The following is a 25,217-nucleotide window of genomic DNA, read 5'->3' on the forward strand; positions in this document are numbered from 1 at the left end:
TCAGGTACGGACTTGGGACTGCTTGGCTGGCTCTGATCGCAGCCCCGCAAAGACCGCTCCCAACAGGAATCCTCACGTCAACATCATCAGGTCCCCTCAGCCTCATCCAAGGACGTGCAGGTGACATTTAGGGTTCCAGCAGCAGTCACCATTGACAGCTGCAGAGACCCGGCACTCCTGCATTACCAAGTCTCTGGTGTCACGGTGCAAATGATGACATGTTTAACGGGCATGTCCTGCTCACAGTTGTGACTGACAAGCGGTGCCCGTCTCATTCGTGACCCAGGTAGATGCCCCTCAGCTTTGACCTGACACTGGCCACTACAGGTTTCCTCGGGTTACAGGGAGACAGTGACGGCTTTCTAAAGTTTCTAAAGCATTTAAGTGCTCCTAGCCTTTTTTAACTGAGGACAAACTTAGCTGAGATCTCACAAGCGATTTACCTTTGTGTGTGTTGTACATAGGATTCCCCACTCTCAAAAGAAAAGCCTAGGGGACATTTTTTTTTTCAAGCAAAAATATTTACGAAAACAAAACAAAACCAGACCACCCAAATAAAAACCCCACCCCATAAAATGAGGAAGGACCAATCAGGCCTTGTAACTTAAAAGGCCCAGCTTTGTTTAGTGTAATAAGACATCTCTGTATTGTTTTTATACTTGGACTTTATTCCCAGTTAGCCCATAGTTTAGCTAGAGTTAGAATCTTAAATTCTGCATTTAATGCTTGCACAACCCACTTAAAAATTAGGAATGCTGCCCTTGTGTTCCCATTAAAACACACAAATCAACACAAACCACACATTGTAAGGATAGTGAGCCAGATGGAAAAGTTAATGTGCTATAATGACATTCGTTTTGCAACATCAAAAGCAGCAGAAATACTGAATATAATTTGATTAAATCATAAATACTGAGATTGAATATGCACATAGAAATTACATTTAGGCTTCCTGAGCTGAAAGCTCTCTAAAAGCAGATAAAGTGTGAACCAGCAGGGTCAGCCCCTGGCCCTTCAGTACTCCCACTCATCAGACTTCAGATCAAGGTAGCTGAGGATGTTCTGGGCCAGCTTCACAGCCTGCTTCCTGGCAGCCTTACACTCCTCTTCCCCCTGGGGGTCCACAGCATCCAGGGCCAGCAACTGTTTGGTCAGCAGCTCCTCCAGACGGATGTAGTTCTTATCACTTCGGTTCCCACCAAAGGAGAGAACTTCACCCTGGATCTCTGACAGGTTCCCAAGGACACCCCACACAGCCTTGTGTGGGGGGTTCTCCTCACAAGGGTGCAGCTTCCTCTTCTCCAGGGCCTCCTTCAGGTCCAGGTATGTGATCAGGGTCTGCACCTCAATCACGGCCCTTCTCCTGGCTTCCCGGATGCAAGGGTTTTTCTCAACGCTCACTTCATCCAGCTGGCCGATCAAACCCTGTAGTTCTGTCTGCAAGCTCAGGTACAATTCAGGAGGGCTCTGTGCCTGGAGAAGTTCACTTTTTATCTCTCTCATCCTCTTGAGGACCTTTTCTATCTTTAGAATGGAATGGTTCTGTCCCAGGTCAAATGCATGCGCACTGTCAGCTTCCTCTTCTAAATCTAGGTACTTCAGTAGTTTGTTGATATCCTCCACCACCTCCCTCCGGTAATTCCTGATCTCCGTGCGACCACACACATCTAAAGCATCTAGATCAGCGATCAACCCTGACAGCACGCAGGATAAGTGCCTGCAAGTCTCAGTGCTGTCCACGCCCATCAGAAGTGCGATCACAGTGCCTCTGGCCTTGTTCACGTCACACATCACAGAATTGATCTTGGCAACAGAAGGGTGCACGTCCTCAGAGAGTGGCAGGGAAGGCTGTTTCTTCACGCAGTCTTCAATAATCTCTTGCACTGCACAGATCTTGGTTAAGGTGTGGTACCTTGCTTTCCGCAAAGAGATCTTGCCTCCGGTCTTCACGTGTGTGAGCCTCAGAATGATATCCTGGATGCCCTCCTCAAACTCGTCAGTCACACAGTTGCCCCCACTGTAAAAGGGTACAATCTTTTCTCGCACAAGGGCCTGTGCTTCCTTGAAGATGTTCTGGATTTCAATCCGGTGCGGGTGGTTTGCATTCTGCTCCAGCTCTTTGAGAAGGCGCTCTGTCTCCTGCGCTGCTCTCTTCCTCGCTTGCTGAATGTCCCCTTTTCCTTCTGTGTCTACAGAGTCTATTTCAAAAAGTTGTTTCGTCAGGATCCTCTCCAGTTTCTTGTAATTCTTGTCATCGGATAGGCCACTGAAGCCAACCACTTGCGGCTCTATGCTCTTTACTTCTCTTTGGATCTCCTGAAGCCTACTAATAGAAGGGTGTTGGTTTCCCATATCCATACTTCTGTGTTCAGTTTCACAAGCACTGAAAGATGGCAAGAGTAACTTATTACAGTCTCTGCAGGATAATTACATCAACCCATTCTAAACTCACTTTCCAAAGGTATCCTTTTTAAAAGGACTAACTGGGCTATGGAGATAGTTGTCAGTCAAATAAGTGCCCCAGTTGGAGCTCCAGAACATAAGTAAAGAAAGCCAGGGAAGGGGCTGGAGAGAGAGGGGTCGGTGGTTATGAGTGCTGGATGCTCTTCCAGAGGACATGGGTTCAATTCCCGTACCCACATGGCCTCTCTTGGTCAACTGTAACTCCCGTTCCAGGTAACCTGACTGCTTTTTTTGACCTCTACAGGCACCAGGCACACACACATACATGCAGGCCAAACAGGGATGCACATAAAATATAAAAGCCAGGCAAGATGATGCTCACTTACACTCCCAGTGCCAGGGAGGCAGAGAGGATGGATCTCTGTGGTTCACCTGCCAGCTAGCCTACCCTGATTGAGGAGCTTCACTAATGAGAAGCCCCGCCTGAAAAATTAAGGAGGAAGGACACCACAGAAATGGTGTGTGTGTGTGTGTGTGTGTGTGTGCGCGCGCTGAACTCTGGCACTCAGCATGCGCCAAAACACACAGATCAAAGGTTTTGTCATCTTACAGACTTAAAAGGCATACTTGAGGAAAGAGATGTGATATGTCAACTCCCTCTCCTGAAAGCAGTTCAACAGGAACAAAACAAACCGAGCAGGGTGTGCTGGGCTGGTGTGTGCCTACATGCCTAGCACCAGGGAGGCAGAGGGAAGAGAAACAGAGTTCAAGACCCGCCTGGGCCACTCGGTGAGACCATGGCAGGGACTCTAAGGACAGACACAAGTCTGTTCATTGGGGGTGGACGTCTGGGCATGTGAATTCTGTCTTCGACTGTGAAAGTGAGCCGCAAACACTTTCATAGCTGCCAAGCCATCAGCATCGACACCATTTCATCATCCTAAACTACTTTCTGGAACTGTCAGGGCAGGAAGTACCCTTGCGGAAGTTAGCAGTAGCTCTTCCAAACCCACAGGGCCCAATCTGCCAGAGGGGAAGTAAGCAACTTCCAAGTCTTCAACCTCGACTTGCAATTGCTCCCCCGCGCAAAACAACTGCGATTAAGAGCTCGGTCACTCGCCTCCCCGTGAGCGCGCTTAGAGCATTCCCCAGGCTCTCAGGGGTCTGTCAAACAGCCCACTCCCGGCGGGCAGAACCGTCAGTCCCTGGGGAGGGTCCGGGCCCGCCTCGCAGCGCTTTACCCGGAGAGGCGAGGGTGGCGGCGGTCTTGGCGGCCGCGGAGGGCGGCGAGGTGGGAGATCGGCCCGTCACGGGGAGCGGCACCGGAGCGGGGCCCCCAGCGGCATCCCCCTCGCCCTTCCCGGCTAGGTCTGACCCGGGCGGCCGGTGAAGGGGCCGGCGGAGGCGGCGGCAGCTACTGGCCGCGGCGGCCGCTCCCGGGGGTCTCGGCCGGGCCCGACGCGCCGCCGCCTGACCTCACAATGGGCGCGGGGCGGGCGCGGGGTGCGCGGCGGGGGCGGCCGCGCCCGAGCCGGGAAGAACGGAGCTCGCGCCCCCGCGCTGCGCTCACCTGGGCCGCACGCGCCATCGCGCTCCTCCGCCTGCGCCTCCGCAGCGTTGTCACGGCCCTCGCACGGCCGGCCGCGCGGCTCCCAGCCCGGGGAAAGCCTCGGCCCGCCGCCGCCGCCGCCGCCGCCGCCGCCCAGGGAAAGTGCACGGTCGGCCTCGCCGCGCGACGCTGCCGTAAAGCCGACCTTTCCACTGTCGCGATCCTGCCGTGCGTCGCGCAGTCCGCTGCGCCCGGGCCATGGCGGCTCTGCGGCCCGGAAGCAAAGCGCTTCGCCCGCCCCTCGGCCGTTCCTTCTCCGGCGGCGTTGGTCGCCTGGCCCGGGGACGCGGTTCCGAGCGCAGGGATGCTGCGTGCAGCCCGGTAAGCGGGACGTCCGGGGGCGCTGCAGGCAGGCAGGGCGGGAGGAGGGAGGAGGGAGGAGGGAGGAGGGAGGGAGGGAGGGAGGGAGGCAGGCGCCGAGCATCCCCCGCCGTCGACCCCGCCGTGGAGAGTGCGAACCGAGCTTTTCCCCGGGTTAATCCCCGTTAGTATCTACTCCGCTCCTGAAGAGTGCATTTTCTCATTGTTAAGAAGACTGGTGTTCGTCAGTGTGCACGTAACGTCAGACATCCGGTGTTTGCAACAAGAAAGGGAAGAAGCAGTTTTTGTTTTTGTTTTTAATCAGGTGCACTTCTTTGGGAGCGGATGTTTAGTTTAAGGGAGGCCTAGGGCTTGAGTCTGTCAGTCACATGAAAATGTTGACTAAGGATTCAGATAAAACATTAAACAGGGTACGTGGCTACTAACACTTCATTTGCCATCAGGCTAATGATAGAGACTGGCGAGATTTGTTTAAGCAATAATTAAGAGAGGAAAAGGAGAAAAAAAAAAGGGAGATAATTAAGAACTGCAAAATGTGCCTGCTGTGTGAGTTTTCATTTCTGTTATGCTGTGTCTCTTAGCATACTTCTATTATAACTGCAGCTTTGAAGTTCTGTCTAGTCTACAGTTAAGATTTGTTGCCTGGGCTCCTGGCCTCTGGCTCGGTTCCCTGGCACAAAAAAACAAACAAGCCTTCACTTCTGTCTCTAGAAAACAGAATTTTAGTCCTTGGGCAGAAAAAGCAAAACAGGTGTCTAAACATGTTTTGGGAGGGAAAAATTAACTCAGCCAAGAGCTTCCTTAGCGTGAGAGTTTTCCCTAACAATCAACCATTTACGTGTGTAAACTGGAAGGAGTGTGTGTGTGTGTGTGTGTGTGTGTGTGTGTGTGTGTGAGAGAGAGAGAGAGAGAGAGAGAGAGAGAGAGAGATTTGCTGTGGAGTTGAGAGGATTTGGAGTTCTGGAGGCCCCTCACTCCTTCCAACTTGGAGCTAGGGCAACCAAGTGAGACCATGTCTCAAACAAAACAAAAGAAAAAGTAAATCTTACCCAGGGTCTGGGTCCTCAGGGTAGCCCTTCAGCCTTTTGCAGTCCAAGTGGCAAGCCTGTGCCACTCACCCTTTGGAAGACAGCAGTGGGGGATGGTTGTGACTAAGGGAGCTGGCTACAAGCCAGGACTTTAGAAATTCTACGCTGACCACATTAGGATCTAAGTGTTCAATTATGATAAATATTAGGTGGCAGAAAAAGAAAACAGTTTTGTCTAAGGGCAATTTATGTGTTACTACTTGTTTCCTGAGCTATTAAATGATTGTAAGATACATTGTTGCCTTGCAAAGATCCTTTTGTAAGTAGTAAGTCTAAAAAGTAACATTAAAGCTGGGCATGTTGGCGTGCCTTTAATTCCAGCATCAGGGAGGCAGAGGCAGGATCTCTTGAGTTTGAGGCCAGCCGGGTCTATAGAGCAAGGTCTACACAAAGAAACCCTATCTTGAAAAATCAAAAACAGGGCTGGAAAGATGGCTCAGAGACTAAGAGCACTATCCATCTGCTCTTCCGGAGGCCCTGAGGTCACACCCATCTGTAATGAGACCTGGTGCCCTCTTCTGGCCTTCAGGCGTACATGCCGGCAGAACACTGTGAACATAATAAATAACTAAACCTTTAACCCCTCCCTCCCAAAAAAAATCTAAGTGGGCATTGGTGGTGCATGCGGTTAATCCCAGCTATTGGGAGGCAGAGGCAGAGGTTCCGTCCATTATCATCATGGTGGGACCTGGCGGCTTGCAGGCAGACGAGACACGGTGCTTCAGAGGTAGCTGAGAGTCCCACATCTTGTGCAGGCAACAGGAAGTGGACTCAGATACTGGGTGTGACTTGGACATTATATGTATGTGTGTGGTATTGCCTGCCACTCCCTATGAGATTATGGGCAACAATTAAATTCAAACTACCTGAGCCCCATGCTGGTGCTGTGAATTGAGCTAGGGTCTTCTGGAAGAGCAGCTAAGTACTCTTCATCACCAAGCCACCTCTCCAGCTCAAGGGTAACAGTTAGTGAGATACAGGACTTTTTTTGGGGGGGGGAGGGTGAGGTTTCAAGACCGGGTTTCTCTGTAGCTTTGGAGTCTGTCCTGGAACTGAATCTGTCCAGCAGGCCTGACTCACACAGATCCACCTGCCTCTGCCTCCTGAGTGCTGGGATGAAAGGTGTGCACCACCAACACCCATCGACATTTCATCATTTACAAATTGAAAAATTTTTTTGTATACTGGACAGGCCTTTTGTCCACTACTGGATGATGGGAGATGTCATTCTGTAAATATGTTTCTCTTATTGGTTAATGAATAAAGCACTGTTGGCCAATAGGAAAGGAAGATAGGCAGGACTAGGAGACTAGGAGGAGAGAGGAAGAGGAGGGAGGACATTAAAGATGGAGGACAGAGAGAGAACGCCAGTCCCTCTCTCCAGTAAGATGAGACCACGTGGACATACTTAGATTAATAGAAATGGGTTAATAATTAAGACAGAGCTAGCAGATAAGAAACTAGTAACTGGCCAACAGCATTATATCAAATACAGAGTCTCTGTGTGTTATTTGGGGCTGGCGCAGCAGAGTGACAAGACCAGCAGGCGGGAAAACCTACTCATCACAACTGGAACCATGGCCTCCTGACATGATATGCCAATACTGCTGTGGCATTCCTCAAAAATGTTAGTCAGACAAGCATACTGGTTCGTGCACATAATCTTATCACTGGGGAAGCTAAAGTGGGAGGTACAGTTCAAAGCTAGCCTCAGCTACATAGGATTCTGAGGCTATATGAAATCCTTCTCAAGAATAAAAGATCACTTTTAACTTCATAAAATGTTGCTGGTGAGTGGTGCACACGCCTTTAATCCCAGCACTCTAGAGGCAGAGGCCAACCTGGTCTACAGGGCCAGTGCCAGAGCAGCTGGGACTACACAGAACCCTGGCTCAAAAGGAAAAGAGCAGGAGCCTTTCCTATTCTGGGGGTTGTTGTGGTTTAAACTTTTCTGCAACTAGGAGCACATTCCAGACCTTTGGACCTGACTTTCCAAAGGTCATTTTGAAATTTTTTAGAGGTAGCAATTGCAACTTGAAATGCTGCACAGGGACACAGACAGGACCCTTGATGAAGCCACCTCTGTAGTTCTGTAAACCATGCCCTGTGATATGTTGCTGAAACATCAGGGGAGTTGTGTGTCTATAATGGCTGTCATTTCCTGTGTGGGTCCTTAACACACACACACACACACACACACACACACACACACACACACACACGCACGGGTGACTGTGCAGGCAGGGCTTTATATGGTAATTCACCCTTCTCAGTGTTTGGAGGTGGCCATGAAGGAAAACAGGCTGACACCCCCCACACCCCCCAGTGTGGATTCCTGAAAACCTTACTGTAGCGTCCACTTACCCCTAGAGAATGCATAAGGAATTTACTAAGTCTGTAGCTTGAGACTGGCCCCTTGGAGCTTACCTTCAGGGTACTGTAAACTTTTTGTGTGTGGATTTGTTTTTTTTTTTTTTTTGTTTTGTTTTTTTTTTTTTTGTTTTTGAGGCAGGGTTTCTCTGTGTAACAGCCCTAGCTGTCCTGGAACTAGCTCTGTAGACCACGGTGGCCTTGAACTCAAAGAGATCCAGTTGCCTCTTCCTCCTGAGTGCTGGGATCAAAGGCATGCGCCACCAATGCCCGGCTAGTACTGTAAACTTTTAAGAGGAATTGGGAGTTGGAAAAAGCCACTGATAAGATCCTTAGGCAGTGTGCTGGCTACAGTCAAGTGACAGGAAGGAACCTCAATTAAGAAAATGCCTCCATAAGATCAGGCTGTAGGCAAGTTTGTAAGCATTTCCTTAATTAGTGATTGATGGGGGAGGACCCAGCCCATTGTAGGAGGGGCCATTCCTGGGCAGGTGGTCCTGGGTTCTATAAGAAAGCAGACTGAGCAAACCATGGGGAGGAAGCCAGTAAGCAGCTCCCTCTGTGGCCTCTGCATCAGCTCCTGCCTCCAGGTTCCTGGTTTCTGCCCTCACTGTTGATAATTGTTACAAGAGGTTTTCCCACCAACCTGGTCCCAGAGCCTGGTCAGCCCCAAATAACACACAGAGAAGCTGAATTAGATATAATGCTGTTGGCTTGTTACTAGTGTTTCTTATGGACTAGCTCTGTCTTAAATATTAACCCATTTCTATTAATCTAAGTGTTTCCATGTGGTCTTATCTTACTGGAGAGAGGATCCGGACCTCTTCTCTCTACATCTTGAATCTCCTCTCCTACATCTGCCAGAAGCCTCCTTGTCTCTTAGTCCCACCTATCTTGCTTTCCTACTGGCCAACAATGTTTTATTTATTAACCAGTAAGAGAAACATATTTATAGACTGACATCTCCCATCATACAATGAACTGTTATACAGAACTGTCAGGAAATTAAATCCGGGTTGATTTTGTCCATGGTGTTTTATCACAGCGATGGTAACCCTAAGAAGACACACAGCACCACAATGCCCACCTTGGAAGTAGACTTTGGGCTTGAGATGGTAGGAAAGACAAAGATGATAAAGCCAAAGCCGTCGGCATGGAGGACTGGAGAGAGGAGACTCCCGTATGGTCCTAATGTATGTTTTCCCTTGCAGACGACATTCAAGAAAGCAGGAGATTCTGTGACTGTTGCCTTTTCTAATATTAAAGTTTTGTGTACCTGCTGGGATGGTCTTTGTGTTGGCTGAATTTTGTTTGCTGGTTTATGTAGCACCTGTCTTCATGCAGTAGGGAGCTGGGGATCCTAACCCAGGGAAGGCTTTGAGCTCTAAAGAGACTTGCCTCTGGCAAGTGTGCAACTCCCCGTGGTCCATCTCCCACTGTGACTTTGGGAGCTGGGGAACGGTAGGACTGGCTGGCTGGCTGCCTGCCTGCCTCTTGAAAATGTAGGATTCTTGTCTGATTCCCTGCAGGGTACATGGCTCACAAGGAGCCTCCCTTCCTACGCACAGCCCTCTTGTCCACGTTTCCAGGCATTATGTTCTTACACTATAAGAACTTAAATTACAGTAATTATTCACTCTACAAAGGGAGGCTTTTTTTCTTTTACAAAAGGGTTTATTCCCTCCCCCAAGCCTTTCTTTCCTAATAGCATCTGCTTGGTGAACAAAGACACAAAGTATTTTTCATGTAGCAAAAGCAAAGGAATTAACCCATCATAGTCAAAGATAAATATCTCTGGAATTGTTATGCAAAGCAGGGTGACTGGTTCTTACACAGGTTCATCTGTGGGAGCAGGTGGTCTGACACAAGGAGACCCATCTGAAGAAATCCCTGCTCTGCTGGCCACCCCTGGGCTCGTGTGCTGTGCTGTGCATGGCAGTTAGGAAAAGGGTGCTTTCTGGGGCCACCCCATATTCGTTTCTTCAGGCAGTGTGTCATTGTATACCCTCAGCTGGCCTGGAAATAGCTATGTCGATTGTGCTGGCCTGGAGTTCTTGCCTCCATCACCTGAGTACTAGGATTAAAGGTGCACACGGGGTGGCTCTTTCGACATTTTCCTGATGCAGATGAAGTCTGTAAGAAGAAGAGAATGTGTTTCTACCCAGTGAAAATGCTCCTTGTAGGGGTTTGAAGCTGTAAGCAGGAAGTGCAAGATGTGACCAGGTAGTTGCTTTAGGGCGCGTGGGCTTTAGGGCATGGACTGCGCTGGGCTCCTTCAGCAGCAATGGTTGTGTAGCCCTTCACCAGTCCCGTGCATTTGCTGTCTGCTCTGGCCAAGCTTAGCTTTCCATTGCTCCCACCAGCACTGACCCGCCTGCCTCTGCGTCTTCCCCCTCCTGAGAAGTTGGCGCTCAGGACCCCAGGCCTGTCTACTTGCCTGCGATCCCAGTTTTTGGGCTTTTGTGGGCAGACCTTCAGAAACTCCAGAGCTAGCCCCTGGGGTCCCAAGAACCTGAGATGTGAAGAACACGCTCCGCTTCTGGCTCACTTAGGGCTCTGAACATGTCTCACCTCATCCACAATTGCCAGGTGTGGCGGGGTGGTCGATGTAAGTCAGCCTGGCTTGAGCCCAGGGCTCAGTGGTGCAGAAGCCTGCAGAAGCTTGAGAATGGGTGTGACTGCCCTTCTGTAATCCCGGCGTGTGGGAAGCACACACAGTCCCTGGAGTAAGCCGGCTAGCTAAAGATCCTGCTTCAGTATACAAGGTGAATAGCAACAAGGTATGACCTCTGGCTTCCGCAGGCACAGTGCACACATGTATCCACATGTACACATACCACACACACCAACTTGTGAAGAAGGGGGAAAATAAGCCTTTGGAATGCTAGAGAGATGGCTCAGTTGGTCAGGTGTGTGCCACACATGCAGGAAGACTTAGGTTTGATCGTCAGCACCCATGTGAAAGAAAACCCAGTGTGCCTGTAACTCTGCTGGTGGTAGGGCGTGGGACAGGCAGATCCATGAGCTTGTTGGCTGGCCAGCCAGCTTAGCCCATTTGATGAGTTTCAGGGTTAGTGAGAAGCCCTGTTTCAAATAATAGAGATGTAGAAAGTGATCAAGGATGACCTGACGTAGACTTCTGACTGCTGCTTAGAGTTTCTGCCCATGTTGATGCCACCTCGTTCAGAATCGCCGTCTGTGATGGAGTGGTCTATATGTTACCCTGGATGGGGGCGATGATGGCCCAGGGGCATAGGCATGATGCTCACACCTCCAGCTGTGCACGGCCACCGTAGCAAGCACACACGTGCACACAGGTAAGCCATTGAGGGCTGGGACTCTGGCTCAGTGGAAGAGTGTGTACCTTGAATGCGTAGGGTCCAGAGTTTGATACCAGCACCATAAAAATAAATAATAAAGAAAATATTTGATATGTTTAGCAAGGTAGCTCAATAGTTGAGAGCACCAGCTGTTCTTACCGAGGACCCAGGTTCAATTCTCAGCACCTACATAGTAGCTCACAACCCTCTATAACTCCATTTCCAGAGGTTCTGACACCCTTCTGATCTCCACAGGTACTGGGCATATATGCTGGTAAGACACTATACGCATAAATAAACTTAAAAAATTAAGACACTTTTATTTTGGATTAGGTGGTGTGTGTGTGCTGGTGTGGCGTACATACAACAGTGCACGTACCCACAGAGGCCGGAGGTGTCAGATCCCTCCGAAGTACGAGGAACTGAACTTGGTTTGTGTAGGAGCACCTTGGTTAACCACTGGGCCATTTCCAGCCTCGCTGCGGCGTTTTCAAAGAGAGCATTTAGGAGAGGTCGCTTTGGCTATGGGCAGAGGTGCAGAGTGACGGTGGGGGCCGTGCCAGACTGGTGCCGTGGGGATGGTGCTTCCTTGGAGGGATGAGTAGGCTTTGCCTCACTTCCCATGGGCTGGGATCACAGACGCATGCACTACGCCCAGTTCCCACATGATTCTTTTTTTTCTTATTAAAAATATGTAGCACAGCACTGGCAAGAGGTCTGGTTTCAGTCTTCACAATCACAAAAATGAGCAAGTAAACACACAGGGAAAGCTTCAGAGGGCTGGAGTGTGGCTCCTTGTGGCAGAGTGCTTGCCCAGCATGTGTAAAGCACTGCTAACTGAGCTGTGAAAGCGAGCCAGGCACTGGGCTGGGGAGATGGCTCAGTGGTTTAGAGCACTCACTGCTCTTTCAGAGGACAAGGGTTCAATTCCCAGCACCACATGGCAACTCACAACTCTCTGGAACTCCAGTTCCAGGGGATCCAACACCGTTACACAGATAAACAGGCAGGCAAAACAACAGTACCCATAAATTAAGAATAAATAAAGGATGATTGATAGTATGATAAATATAAATTAGACCTAACAACAAGCATATAGTTAAAATACATATTTTTATAAAATAGCCTGAAGAATTTCTTTTTTATGTTTTATGTGTATATAAATGGTTGGAGCCTCTGGCTCCCCCCTACACAGTTTGGGAAGTTCCGTCTCTCTCTTCCCCTTCCCCTCTCTCCCCAAACCTCACCCACTCAGAGAGTCTCTGAACAAAGATACCAAAAGCCTATTTCTGTATTCTTGGTGGCTATCACAGCTTCCTGAAGTTGCCAGCTGCCCATGTCCCCATCTCAGCTCAGCTTTTGACCACACTTGGCACAAACCCAGCTGTGGTGGACGTGTTATCACCCCTTGCCTACAACCTATAAAATCTCCCTACCTTAGTTCAGGTGCTTGACTTCTCTGGCCTCAATCTCTGGGATTGGAGAGCCTACCCAGGTTGCTTTGCTCAATGTACCTGTTATACTTATTCAGTTTGGCTTGATCTTGCTTACTACATGGGTGAAGAAACGTTTTTGGTTGGGGTGGTGGTGGCAGAAAACCTATTAGTGAATAAATAGATGTGATTGATATGTGTGCATGTCTGCCGAGGCCTGAAGAGGGTATCTGGCTCCCTTGGAGCTGGAGTTACAGATGATGAGCCACAAAATGAAATTGCTGGCTCATCTGAAAAGAGCAGCAAGTACTTTTAATCACTGAGCCGTCTCTAGCTGCCACTTAGTTTTTTGACAGGGTCTCCTTATAAAGCCCCGAATAATCTGGAACTCACTATGAAGATCAGATTCACATTTCTACCTGCTTCTGCCTCCCGAGTGCTTAAGGGGTGTGTGTCCCACACCCAGCCTTAAAAATTTTCTTTTCATTATCTGTTTTTATTGTTTGTTTTTTTGTTTTTGTTTTGGAGACAGGGTTTCTCTGTGTAGCTCTGGCTGTCCTGGAATTCACTCTGTAGACCAGGCTGGCCTAGAACTCAGAAATCTGCCTACCTCTGCCTCCTGAATACTGAGATTAAAGGTGTGTGCCACCATCACCTAGCCTCACACGCATGCAAATTTTTTTTTTTTTTTTAAGATGTCCTGGGTATAGAACCATGAGTCTTGGGAGTGGTAGGCATACATTGTTACCACTGAACTACATGTAGTCTTGGTCCTTTTATTTACACTTGTAATTTTGAGATAAGGTTTACTAAATTTTCTATGCTGGCTTCAAACTATGATCCCGCTTCTGCTTTCTAGCTGGAGGTACAGGCCTGCCCACTAGGCCTGGCTTCCTTCTCCGTCAGGGTGTAGAACTGTTTCAGTATCATTTGGTGAACAGTGTAATGATATTAAGTCAGGTGTGTTAGTGTCTGCCAGTCATACCAGCACTTGAGAGGCTGAGGCCATAATTAGATCCTGTCTGACCAAACCAAAAAGGAAAACCAAACAAAATTAGGAAAATGATTGGATACATTGTCTTTCACAGAATAAGCTGATGTGGGCCTTGAATAAATACAGGTTGTTAATTTTTCTAATATCAGGGTTGGGTTTAGTTGCCATGTTAATCCCATGCATTTCATTGAAGGTCTCAAGATTCTGCCCTCCAAGACAATCTTGCCATGATTGGATAGGACCCCCAGATAAATACTCAAACCTTCGCCCAGTTCATTTTCATATCCCTGAAAATGAGTCCCCCTTGGAACAAAGGCTTAGAGAATTGAGACAAGAAACACAAGAATGGAATCAGCAGTTCTGGGCCAACCAGAATTTGGCTTTTAATAAGGTAAGTGTGGGGTTCCCGATTCCGATTGGTGAAGGACAGTTACTCAGCCACTTGGGGGCACTAAATCTTCAGCATTTTCATTGTTGCTGGTCTGTTTGGGGTTTGTGTGAATGTTTAGAATCGGTTGTCTTTCCTTAATAGTGTTCTTAGCAGCCTGGTGTTGTGGTGCATTCCTTTAATCCCAGAATTTGGGAGTCAAGGGCAAGAGGGTCTCTAGTTCAAGACCAGCCTGGTCTTCATAGCCTGAGATCCATAGTGAGACCCTGTCTCAAAATAAATAAAAGTCTTTAGGAGATCAAAAGATTGTTTTTAAACCATTGTGCAACTGCATGGAAGACACCTTGGCCGTCATAAGTCACAGAGCTTGAGATTTTCTGGGAAGAGAAGTAACAAGAGACCAGGACTAGTTCCTGTCCTGAATGGTGCTCCTGTTTATCAGAAGTCACTGTTCTAGGTTGTCACTTGCCAGAGTTCAAGATTCCTGTTTATGAGAAGTCGCTGTCATAGGTTGTCACTTACGAGAGTTCAAGATTCTTTTGTTTTTCTTTTAATGTTTTGAGACAGCGTTTCTCTTTGTAGCCCTGGCTGTCCTGGAACTCACTTTGTAGACCAGGCTGGCCTTGAACTCACAGCGATCCACCTGCCTCTGCCTCCTGAGTTGCTGGGACTAAAGGCGTGCACGACCTGCCTGCCACCAGCTGTGACTCTTGTTCCAGGGACATGGCGCCCTCTTGGCCTCCTCAGACACTGTGCATGCATGCTGTACACAGACACACATCACACATGCAGACACTCATAAATGTTAAAATAAATCTTTTAAAAGGCAGGCTTTGAGGTGTGATATTTCTCAGGAAATCTACAAATTTCTCAGCTTCTCAGCATTGTGTTCTAGCTGAGAGAAGTAGGAAGCTAGAGAAGACCATTCTTTCTCTCCTTTGGTTTTTGGTACTGTGGATTAAACCTAGGACTTTGCACTAGGCAGGTGCTCTACTAGTGAGCTACAATTCCAGCCCATTTTAGTTTTACCTTGAGATGGAGTCATGTTAAGTTGCCCGTGGTGCTTCAGCCTCCTGGGTTACACGCATGTTCAGCCTCCTGGGTTACACGCATGTTCAGCCTCCTGGGTTACATGCATGTTCAGCCTCCTGGGTTACACGCATGTTCAGCCTCCTGGGTTACACGCATGCATATACCACCACTCCTGCTAATTTTGGTTTTTCAAGACAGGGTCTCATGTAGGCATAATGGGCTCAATCTTGTAGCTGAGAATGAACTTGACTTCCCGATCCCCCTGTCTCCACCCCCCCCCCAATTCACCTGGCTAAGAGAGTTTTGATGGTCATCTTTCAGGAAAAAGAAGAATTCATTCACTCAAGACTGCAAGCTAAAGGCTTGGGCCTGCGAACAGCGTCAGGTTAGTAAGTTTGTGCTGTGTTAATGTCTGAAGAAGGGGAATAAACAGCTTTTCTGGGCCTCCTCCCATCATAATAGGTTTCTCTGCCAATGCAGTAAGCTAGATCAAGCTGAACTGGAAAAGTGTACCAGCAGGTTTATTTGGTTGAGCAAAGCAACTCCCGGGTAGATTCTCCAGTCCCAGCGATGCAGTCCGGAGAAGTCATACGCCTGAACTAAAGTCGGGAGATTATATAGGTTGTAGGCCACAGTCTGGGTATGGCCAAAAGCTGACTTCTTTAGGTGGCAACTTGGGCAGCTGGCTACTTTAGGGAAGGAAGATTTTGGTGCCTTCCCTTTGTTGGGAGATTCTCTGAGTGTGTGGGGTTTGGAGAGAGACAGGAATGGGGCTTCCCTGATCATGCAGGGGTGAGCTTGAGGTTCTACCCAAACGGGGAGGTGGAGGCAGGCACCCAGATGGTGGTACCAGGTCAGGTCACGCTGTGGTATTACCGTAGACATTGGCGTTCTTCTAACAGGAAAGTCCTTTTGACCCCTGTGTACTTGACGATCTCAGTGACTCTGCCTTCAGTACCATGTATACTTACTTTGACAATGAAGAAAGACAGACTGTCTGTGGAGAGGGACGGTACAGAGTCACCACTCTGGCAGTAGTTAGTCATGTGGAGAACATACAGTTTCAGTTGGGTGGGAACAACGTGGTTAATGAGGTATTTGTGGAAACTGCTGAGCATGGACGTTGAGTTCCTCACCACAGTGACAGCCCTGGGGAGATTCCTGTCAGCTAGCTAAACACAGCCGCTTCATAACGTAGACATACATAAAAACATGTTCTGTCTCGGTTAAGCAGAGTGACATGTCGGGAGGACCCATTGCTGAGAGAACACACCTGTGCTGAGCTGAGCAGGGCTCTTTGGACACTCCGGGCACTGGAGGCAGCGGAGGTTTGTCTGGGGAGTTATATCGGAAAAACAAGTTGCTTTTGATGTAAAAGAAAAAAATTTAGATTTATTCCTCTTAGAATACACATTTCAAATAATTTTTTTAAAAAAAAGTATTGGGTATCAGTACTGATAGATTTCAGAGTTAAAGACATTATTTCCAGTGGTAGAAGGTCAAGCTGAGCCAGATGATGGTGGCGCACGCCTTTGATCCCAGCACTTGGGAGACAGAAGCAGGCAAATCTCTGAGTTCAAGGCCAGCCTGGTTTACAAGGTCAGGACATCCATGGTTACACAGAGAAACCCTGTTTTAAAAAACAAACAATAGTAACAACTAAATTGTGGGGTTGGAGAGATGGCTCAGTGGTTAAGAGCACTGGCTGATCTTTCAGAGGACCTGGATTCAATTCCAAGTACCTACATGACAGCTCACAACCATTTGTAACTCCAGTTCCAGGGTTTCTGATGCCCTCACACAGACATACATGCAGGCAAAACACTGGGGAACATAAAAAATAAATTGTCTATTAAAAAAAGACCAGTTTTGTAAATGGCTGGACCTAGGTCCCACAGTCTCCCTTGAAAGCACGCATAGTGAACCCAGGGGCCTCCTGTTCGTCTCCACATCCTAAAGATAATGCCACCTGCCTCTTAGGACACAGGAAGCATTCTAGACCCAAACGGCGGCAGCACGGGGCAGACAGCATCTGAACAGCTGGGCTCGTGGGGGAGCTTCCAGCAGGCACTGGCTGAGCAGGCTCAGTGGGGAGCAGGGGCCTCGACGTGGGCGTCACTCCTGCATTGTCCTTCCCTTCTCTTGCCTGGTGTACTCTGGCCCTCTGCCTCCCTGTTTATTCCTTTGTCCAGTGATGCCAACCCCCAGGCTAGCTTCCAGCCATGCTGGGCCTTGGGTCAGCAGACAGAGGTGGGGTTGTGTTGAATGAGCCTGGCTGCTGCCATGGGAACCGGGGATGGGGATGGAGGAGGCCCAGAGGGGTGGCCAGACAAAGAGGTCAGTGTCCAGGAAACACACTGTTCACCATGAACGGGAGATGGCGATGTTTATAGTCAAGATGACATGGGCCATTGGGACTTTTAAACAGACTGCAACGATTTGCCTTAATGAGAACACCTATGCAGAAGTGACAGCATGAAAGCTGCCTATGTATCAAGCCGTGTAACTCGGGCAGCTTTCTGAGTCCATAGGGAAGTTTTCCCGTAGTTCTGTTGGAGTTCCTTTGGTGGCTGATGGCAGCTTGAAGTCCCTAGCCCTTTTCTAGAAGGATCTAGCTGCACTCATTATGACATGTAAAGAAGAAAGCAAGCAGTAGCTATGTGAACCATCTGTAAGAAGTTCTCATGGAGCAAACAGTGAGTTCCTTAGAGGCTTTCTTTAATTGCAGATTACAGACTAGGTAGAGCTGCTGGCCACCTGCTGGCTGGATGTTCTGCAAGTTCTACTGTGTGGGAAATCCACTGGCTGACTTCAGGTGCAGGAAGCAGACAGCCCTTTCTTTGAGTGCACAAGCGTTTGTGCATCTAGAAAAGAGGGAGCCATGGAGACACATCCACTTTGTCAGATGGCATTGTGAGACACCCACGCATTCTCAGCAACGATGCAATGAATTGAGTTTTCCCTCTCCATCCCTGTATTATGGCTCTCTTCCTCCTCCCTTCTTGCTCCCCGGCCCTCTCTTCACCCTCTTTTCTGCTCCAGTTTGCTTTGTTTACTAACAAGAAGAGGTAGAGCAAGAACGGCTTGGCAGGCATTGACAGGTTCTTGCTGTGCCCGAGGTGTTGGGGTGGGGTGACCTAGGCCTGCCTGAGAGCCCCTTGGGAAAGCCTCAGGGTGGGCAGCTCTGCCTGTCCCCATCCTGAGTTCACCCCTCCCCTCTACCCTGAGTGCAGCAACAAGAAGGCCACCTAGAGTCCCCTCTCAGCTCTAACTCCTGCCGGGGCTCAGAGATGCTCGTGTAAGGCTGGGCAGTGGTGAGGACTCCCTCGAGACAAGGAAGTACTTGAAGGGAGCACACAGCCACAGGGGAGAGCCTGTCCCTTGCGCTGCTGTTGGCAGGGAACAGCTTTTCTGTTTGGACAGCCCCTATGAAGGGCCCAGAGATGCTGCTGGAGGAGTGGGCACTCCCTTCTCTAAGGATCGGCAACTCTGCATGGGGGCTTTGTCCCAGTGCCCTCCAGGCTGCTTTTGCCTGAGCCTGTCCCTTGAGACCAGCTGACATCACCTTCCCTTGAACCTTCGGCCTCCCTTACCTCTCGAGTGGCAGGTACCCCCCCCCACTTGATTTGAGTAGTGTCCTTCTTCACAGGCAGGCCACTGGCCAAGGGGTGGGGTGGGTGGGGCAGAGCTTTGTTCCTGTCCGTGGGAGCTGACGAGCCAAGAGTAGGGTCAACATGCAAGTGGCTTCAGAGCTCCTACACTTTGTGTGTGGAGCCTTGGAGAAAACCAGCAGGGACGTAGGGAGGAGAGTGGGCACCTGTCGGGTGTGTGTGTGTGTGTCTGTGTGTGTGTGAGTGTGTGTCTGTGTGTGTGTGTCTGTGTGTGTGTGAGTGTGTCTGTGTGTGTGTGAGTGTGTGTCTGTGTGTGTGAGTGTGTGAGTGTGTGACTGTGTGTGTGTGTGAGAGTGTGTGTCTGTGTGTGTGTGTGAGTGTGTGTCTGTGTGTGTGAGTGTGTCTGTCTGTGTGTGAGTGTGTGTGAGTGTGTCTGTCTGTGTGAGTGTGAGTGTGTGTGAGTGTGTGACTGTGTGTGTCTGTGTGTAGGGTGTTCTCAGAAGATCTTTAGGTGGTGGGGACAGCAGGAAGGCTGATCCAGAAACAAGCACAGAGCGTGTCTGGCAGTAGAGGTGGGGTTACTGCAGGAGGCATGGACATCACACCTCCCGAAGCCTTTGCCAGATGCTTCCAGGCAGTTCATGACGGTTTTTGTTTTGTTTTTCTGGTTTTTCAAGACAGTTTCTAGTTCATAGACCAGGTTGGCCCAGAACTTAAAGAGATCTGCCTGCCTCTGCATCCTGAGGGTAATTAAAGGTGTGGGCCACCACAGCTGGGCTGCATTGTGTTCTGTTCTGTCTTGTTTTGATCCAGAATGACTTGGTTTTAGGGTTCTCCTGCCTCCATCCTGGCTTTGGGCACTCTGCCAGCTGAGCCACACCCCAGTCTTGCTTTTCCTTTTCCTTTTTAACACTGAAAAACAAAGCACCAGCAGCAGAAACCGGGTTGGAGAAATGACTCAGCAATTAAGAGCACTGGCTGCTCTCATGGGCCTGGATTCTGTTCCCAGCACCCACATAGCGACTTAAAACCAGCTGTGACTACTTCCCGGGGCCCAAGACAGCTTCTTGTGGTTTCTGTGGGCACCAGGCATGAAGCGATGCACAGATGTTCAGTGCCCGCAGAACACATAAAGTAAACAGAAAGGACATGCTCAAGAACTCTCTTCCAGTAGAGGACTCAGTTTGGTTTCCAGCTCCTGTGTCAAGGGCTTCACTGTGACTGTGACTGTAGTCCAGGGCTGCACCCTGCTGGCCTGTGCAGGTGCTCTGCTACCCACTGTGCACAGACCCACAGATAGACACACACATATACACACAATTAAGTAAATAGAATCTTTGAAGCCTTTTACTTTGTGTGTGTGTGTGGGGGGGTGCTCATGCAGGTGGAGGTCAGAGGACTATTAACAGGCCGTTTTCTCCTTTTATCTTCTGGGTCCCAGGGATTCAACTCTGGTCTTCAGACTTGGCAGCAAGTGTCTTTATCCATTTAGCCGTGTCACAGGCCCCTGGTGTTTGTAGTTTGAGACAGGATCTCCTATACCAAGGCTGGCCTCTAACTTCTGACCTTCTGACTTCTTCCGGTGGTCTGGGGTTATAAATATGCACCATCACAGGCAGCTTCTCCTAGAGTCTTATGTTGTAATTTACTTCCAGGTCAAAGAACAACACTGGATGCAGAGGAAATGGCTGACTTTTATAAGGAGTTTCTGAGTAGGAATTTTCAGAAGCACATGTGTTATAACCGGTAAGTGTTTGCATCTCCCTGAAAGTTGAGCTACACATCCACATTTGCTTATTTTCTTACCTTAGTTTTCAAAAGTGTGGTCTTCACTTTTTCCATTTTAGCTAAACTTGTCAGCCTTCCTGTTTGCACAGCACCGAGGGTGCTCCCGGCCCTTAGGTCAGCAAGTGTCATTCCTTGGAGGCATGGGGTTAGTCAGGACATTGCCTGCTTGGAAATAAGGTCAGCAGAGACCAAAGACCACAGGAGAGCCATACAGGGGCCAGCAGGGGCCAGCAAGAGTATGCAGCCTAAGGCAGAGTCAGACAACCTCCCCCAAAAAGTCCGTGCAGAGAACAAAGTGTCAGTGCACACGCGTGTCTGCAAGTACTCACAGAAGCTCACGGATCTCTTCTGGCTATGTAAGGCTACATGTGCATGGGGAGGGGCGCTGAAGACATTTGAGACAATAGCCAGATAATGTCAACTCAGCCCAAAATACTGGGAGTTCCACAGAGTCCTGAGATGTCTGCACAGGGCATCGAAAGACCGGAGGGGGGGGTTGTCCATGAGTTAGCTGACCACCCTGTCAAATTAGTGACTTTTCCCGTTTGTTTGTTTACTTATTTATTTAATTTGAGGCACGGTCTTGTATATAGGCCTGATTGGCCTGAAACTTGCTATGTGGACCAGGCCTCTGCCCTGGCAGTGATAGAATTGCAGCCAGATATCGCCATGTTTGACTCTTTTGTTACTGTTATTGTTTGTTTGGTTGATTTTATGTTTTGAGAAAGGGTCTTGCTCACTGTATAGACCATGCTGGCCTCGAACTCACAGTTTGCCTGGCTCCAGCTCCCAAGGGCCGAGATTAAAGGTACAGGCTGTGAATTGAAGCTTCTATCTCTTCTACCCAGTCCCTCAGCCTCTTGTAAAATAATCACTCAGAAGCTTAATGTTCATTATAATTGCGTGGCCAATGGCTCAGGCCTATTACTAACTAGCTTTACAAATAAATTAACCCATTTTTAACTCACCTGTATATCACCACATAGCCGTGACTTACTGGTAATTCTCTGGCATGTCACTCCTTTGGTAGCTACATGGCGTCTTCCTGACTCTGCCTTCTTTGCCTTCTTTTTCTCTGTAACTCTGGATTTCCCACCCAGCTATATTCTGCTTGGCCATTGGCCAAATCAGGTTTATTTATCAACCAATAAAAGCAACACATATTCACAGCATGCAGACGGACATCCCACATCAGTGGGCCACCATGCTCGGCCTGGTAAATCTGGTGTTTAAATAATCATCTTAGCCTTTTGTTGTATCTGGTGAAAGTTAAGATGCAACTTGAGCCTTGTTTTAAAATATAGCAATGACAGAACTGGGCGTGGCCAGAGTGGCTGGACCTCAGCGAACATGGTGACAGTGAAGGCTGATGGCCATCAGTGTCCCGGTCTGTTAGTCTCTCAGCCCCCCACGGGCTGCCCCCCCCGGTGCCCCCCACGGGCTGCCCCCCCCGGTGCCCCCCCCGGTGCCCCCCACGGGCTGCCCCCCCCCCCGGTGCCCCCCCCGGTGCCCCCCACGGGCTGCCCCCCACGGGCTGCCCCCACGGGCTGCCCCCCCACGGGCTGCCCCCCCCCGTGCCCCCCCCGGTGCCCCCCCCGGTGCCCCCCACGGGCTGCCCCCCCGGTGCCCCCCCGGTGCCCCCCACGGGCTGCCCCCCACGGGCTGCCCCCCCCGGTGCCCCCCACGGGCTGCCCCCCACGGGCTCCGTGTGTACAGCTGCTCTCAGGAGGCTTTTCACCTAGCTGGCCGGGTCAGGCCGTCTACCTCATGAGAGTGTGGCTGTCCTTGGCCTGAGGCCTGGTGGCGCGCCCTCTCGCTCTCCCGGGCTTTTCCTCTTACTCGGGGCACTGCTTGTCAGCGGGCACTGCCTCAGCTGTGAGTGGTAAAGTTCTCATGTAGGTGGAGCTTGGGGACTTACAGGGTGGGACCTGTGCTGTCGCTCCCAGGGCTCGGGCTCCTCTCTTTCCTTCTGTATTGAGATCCGAGAACTCAGTGGACCCAGCCCCAGCAGAAGTGGTTCAGTAGCTCGGGGGCTGGCGACGACTGGGGTCAGTGGCTTTGGGGCTCCAGAGGCTTGCACCAGGGCTAAGATGTCCACCCAGCTCTCCAGACTTCACCTCCAGTGAATGACATCCGTTGAATGACTCATAGGCAGCATTTTCCTTGTGCAGGTTCCACCAGGCTTTGTATGAGGGTACAGACCTGTCGCCCAGGAAAAGGGATTTAGGGCTTCTGCCCAGTCACCCTCCTAGTGGGCACCACAGTGTCTGCGTATAAATTAGACCAAGTCAGGACACCCATCCCATCCCAAGGAAGCCTGCCAGGCTGTGTTCATGGTTACTGATCTCTCCACGGTGTCTATCTAGACTGCTGCTGGATTCAGAGAGGATCTTATGAATCTTTAGTAAAGGTCAGAGGAAGATTAGAGCCCTCCACACAGGGAGACCTGGCTGTAGATGTGTATGGCCGGCTGGGCCAGTGGCGGTAGGGAGTCAGGAGACACATGTCCAGGGGAGCCGCGGTTTGGTCAGACCTTATCCCTGCCTGACTGGGTGCCTCTCTTTCTCTGTAGAGACTGGTACAAGCGTAATTTTGCCATCACGTTCTTCATGGGGAAAGTGGCCCTGGAGAGGGTGTGGAGCAAGCTGAGTCGGAAACAAAAGAAGACAAGCAGTTAGGAGCCCAGCTGGGCCTGACCCGCCGGCCTGCCAGCACCCAGCTTCCATCTATGAGGGCCGTGGAGGCTGAAGTGAGCCCGTGTTCGGGCCTTTCCTGGCTGCTTCCCAGCTGGTTTGTTCTCACGGATACACTGTATGCTTATTGCCTGTGACTTGAATTATACCAATCCAGAATACAGCCATGTCAAAATATAAATAAAGTTTCACTGAAACAATTAGACCAGTGCAAGCTGGGAGTGGCCCTCAGCTGGCTGGGGTGCTGGTGGGAGTCTGGGATCCAAGCCCTGATGCGTCATCTCCATGTGACAGACTGGTGGTCACAGAGTGACGTCATCATTTCAAGTGAGCTGAGCCCTCAGCTTCCAAAGACACTGCAAGGCAGCCACCACCAATCACCCTGGTTAGAGAGGGCCGGTGTGGTGAGCGTGGCCTGATGGGGTGTCTCCCACAGGCTCAGATGCTGAACTTGGTTCCCAGCTGGTGCGCTATGGTAGGACCTGTTAGAGGTAGCAGGTCAGGACATACTCCAGGGGCCAGGAGGAGCCCAGCCCTTCTTTCTCTCTGCTCCTTGGCTGCCACGAGGGAAGCAGCCTCCTGTGTCTCTTGCTTCTTGACACGAGGTGGCACTTGACTAGCAGCCCGAAAGCATTGCGGCCAAGGGACCTGGACACCTTTCTCTTTCTGCTTCTGGTGTCTCTGGAAGTTTGTCAGCAGCAAGAAGCTAATGTCACCTTTGTGCTGCTACTGATGGCCTTTCCAAACCCTGCAGACCCCACGTCACCAGTCTCTGATCATTTGTCACACAGTTGTCACCCTGAGACAGGGACATTGCCATTGTTGAACAGATGGGCTCGCCCCTCAGTTGGTGGCTCAGTGACTCATCCAAGCATGTACATTGTATGAGGGTGGCGAGCTTCAGCCAGGGCGGAAGCATTAGAACTGGAGACCTTTGGAAACAGACTCTCTCGGTCCCTGCAGCTGAGGGCCAGGGACCCTGACCAAGTATCACAGCGGCCGCTCCCTCGGGAAGCTGCTGGCCTGGTGCAGATGGCGGCACTGTCGGGCTCTCCTCTGCTGGCAGTAACTACAAGCGCAGGACTCAGCAACAGACGGCAGGGGCCCAAGACTGATCGCCTCAGCCCCTCAGGTCGAAGCCAAAGCTACCGGCTCCTCTTTATAGCTATTACTGTGTGTGAGTGTGTGTGGTGTGTCTGTGTGATGAGTGTGAGTGTGTGAATGTGATGAGTGTGTAAGTGTGAATATATATGTAGTATTGTGAGTGTGTGTGAATGTGATAAGTGTGAGTGTGAATGTATGTGTGTGCTGTGGGGGTGGGTGTGTGAATATGATAAATGTGTATGAATGTGTGTTTAGGTGTGTGTGTGTGTGTGTGTGTGTGAATGTGTGTGTGTGAGTGTGTGTGTGAGTGTGTGTGTGTGAGTGTGTGTGAATGTGTGTGTGTGGGGGGGTGGGTGAATATGATAAATGTGTATGAATGTGTTCAGGTGTGTGTGTGAATGTGTGTGTGTGTGAATGTGTGTGTGTGTGAATGTGTGTGTGTGTGTTTAGGTGTGAATGTGTGTGTGTATGTGTGTGAATGTGTGTGAGTGTGTGTGTGTGTGAATGTGTGTGTGTGTGTGTGTGTGTGTGTTAAGCCAAAGGACAGCTTTCAGGAGTTGCTGTCTTCTTCACCACGTTGGTCCCACACACTGAGCTCAAGCTAGCAGATTGTGGTGAGAACCTTTAGCAGCTGAGGAGCCATCGCACTGGACCAAGGGCTGTTGCTGTCTTTGAAGAGTGGTTTCACATGAGCCAGGCAGGAAGTCTAAGCTAATCTGTTGCCAAGGCTGGCAGATGGCCTCTCTCCTCTAGGTTGGACCTTTTGGTGATGCTAGGCACTAAGCTTAGTAACTGCCCGTTTCACAGAGGACCAAGGCTGCTGGGAAGGCATTGCTCAGGGCCTTGCTCTTAGAATCTGAGCTCTAAGTGAGCAGATCCTGGACCCCGGCTGCAGGCACTATTTTGGGAAGTTCTGGAAACTTTGGGACGGGGCAGGAAGTCGGTCACTTAGGGCGGATCCTTGGAGGAGTCTTGTGTCTGACAGTCACTCTGGTCTGTCTCCGTTTGCTTCCGGTCACCATGGGGCACACTCCCCTGCAGTGCCATATCCTCCCCCACGTGT

The 25,217-nt window shown here is 50.0% G+C and overlaps 2 protein-coding genes across 2 annotated transcripts; one reads left to right on the top strand and one right to left on the bottom strand.

Annotated features, from left to right (window-relative positions):
- Positions 1-647: 647 nt before the first annotated feature.
- Bag5 (BAG cochaperone 5) lies at positions 648-4,057 on the bottom strand. Its single transcript, XM_051196660.1, has 2 exons — positions 3,974-4,057; positions 648-2,383 (listed from the first exon to the last, which is right to left on the bottom strand). Exon 2 carries the CDS (start codon positions 2,356-2,358, stop codon positions 1,015-1,017), a length of 1,344 nt encoding a protein of 447 aa, XP_051052617.1. The 5' UTR covers positions 2,359-2,383; positions 3,974-4,057; the 3' UTR covers positions 648-1,014.
- Positions 4,058-4,160: 103 nt separating this feature from the next.
- On the top strand, positions 4,161-23,081 carry LOC127231171 (cytochrome c oxidase assembly factor 8). Its single transcript, XM_051196661.1, has 5 exons — positions 4,161-4,333; positions 13,732-13,929; positions 15,280-15,343; positions 20,225-20,315; positions 22,930-23,081. The coding sequence occupies exons 1-5, from the start codon at positions 4,211-4,213 to the stop codon at positions 23,033-23,035; spliced, it is 582 nt and encodes a 193-aa protein (XP_051052618.1). The 5' UTR covers positions 4,161-4,210; the 3' UTR covers positions 23,036-23,081.
- Positions 23,082-25,217: the final 2,136 nt, after the last annotated feature.

Source organism: Phodopus roborovskii, unplaced genomic scaffold (assembly GCF_943737965.1).
Source record: "Phodopus roborovskii unplaced genomic scaffold, PHOROB, whole genome shotgun sequence".
In the NCBI taxonomy this organism is placed as follows: domain Eukaryota; kingdom Metazoa; phylum Chordata; class Mammalia; order Rodentia; family Cricetidae; genus Phodopus; species Phodopus roborovskii.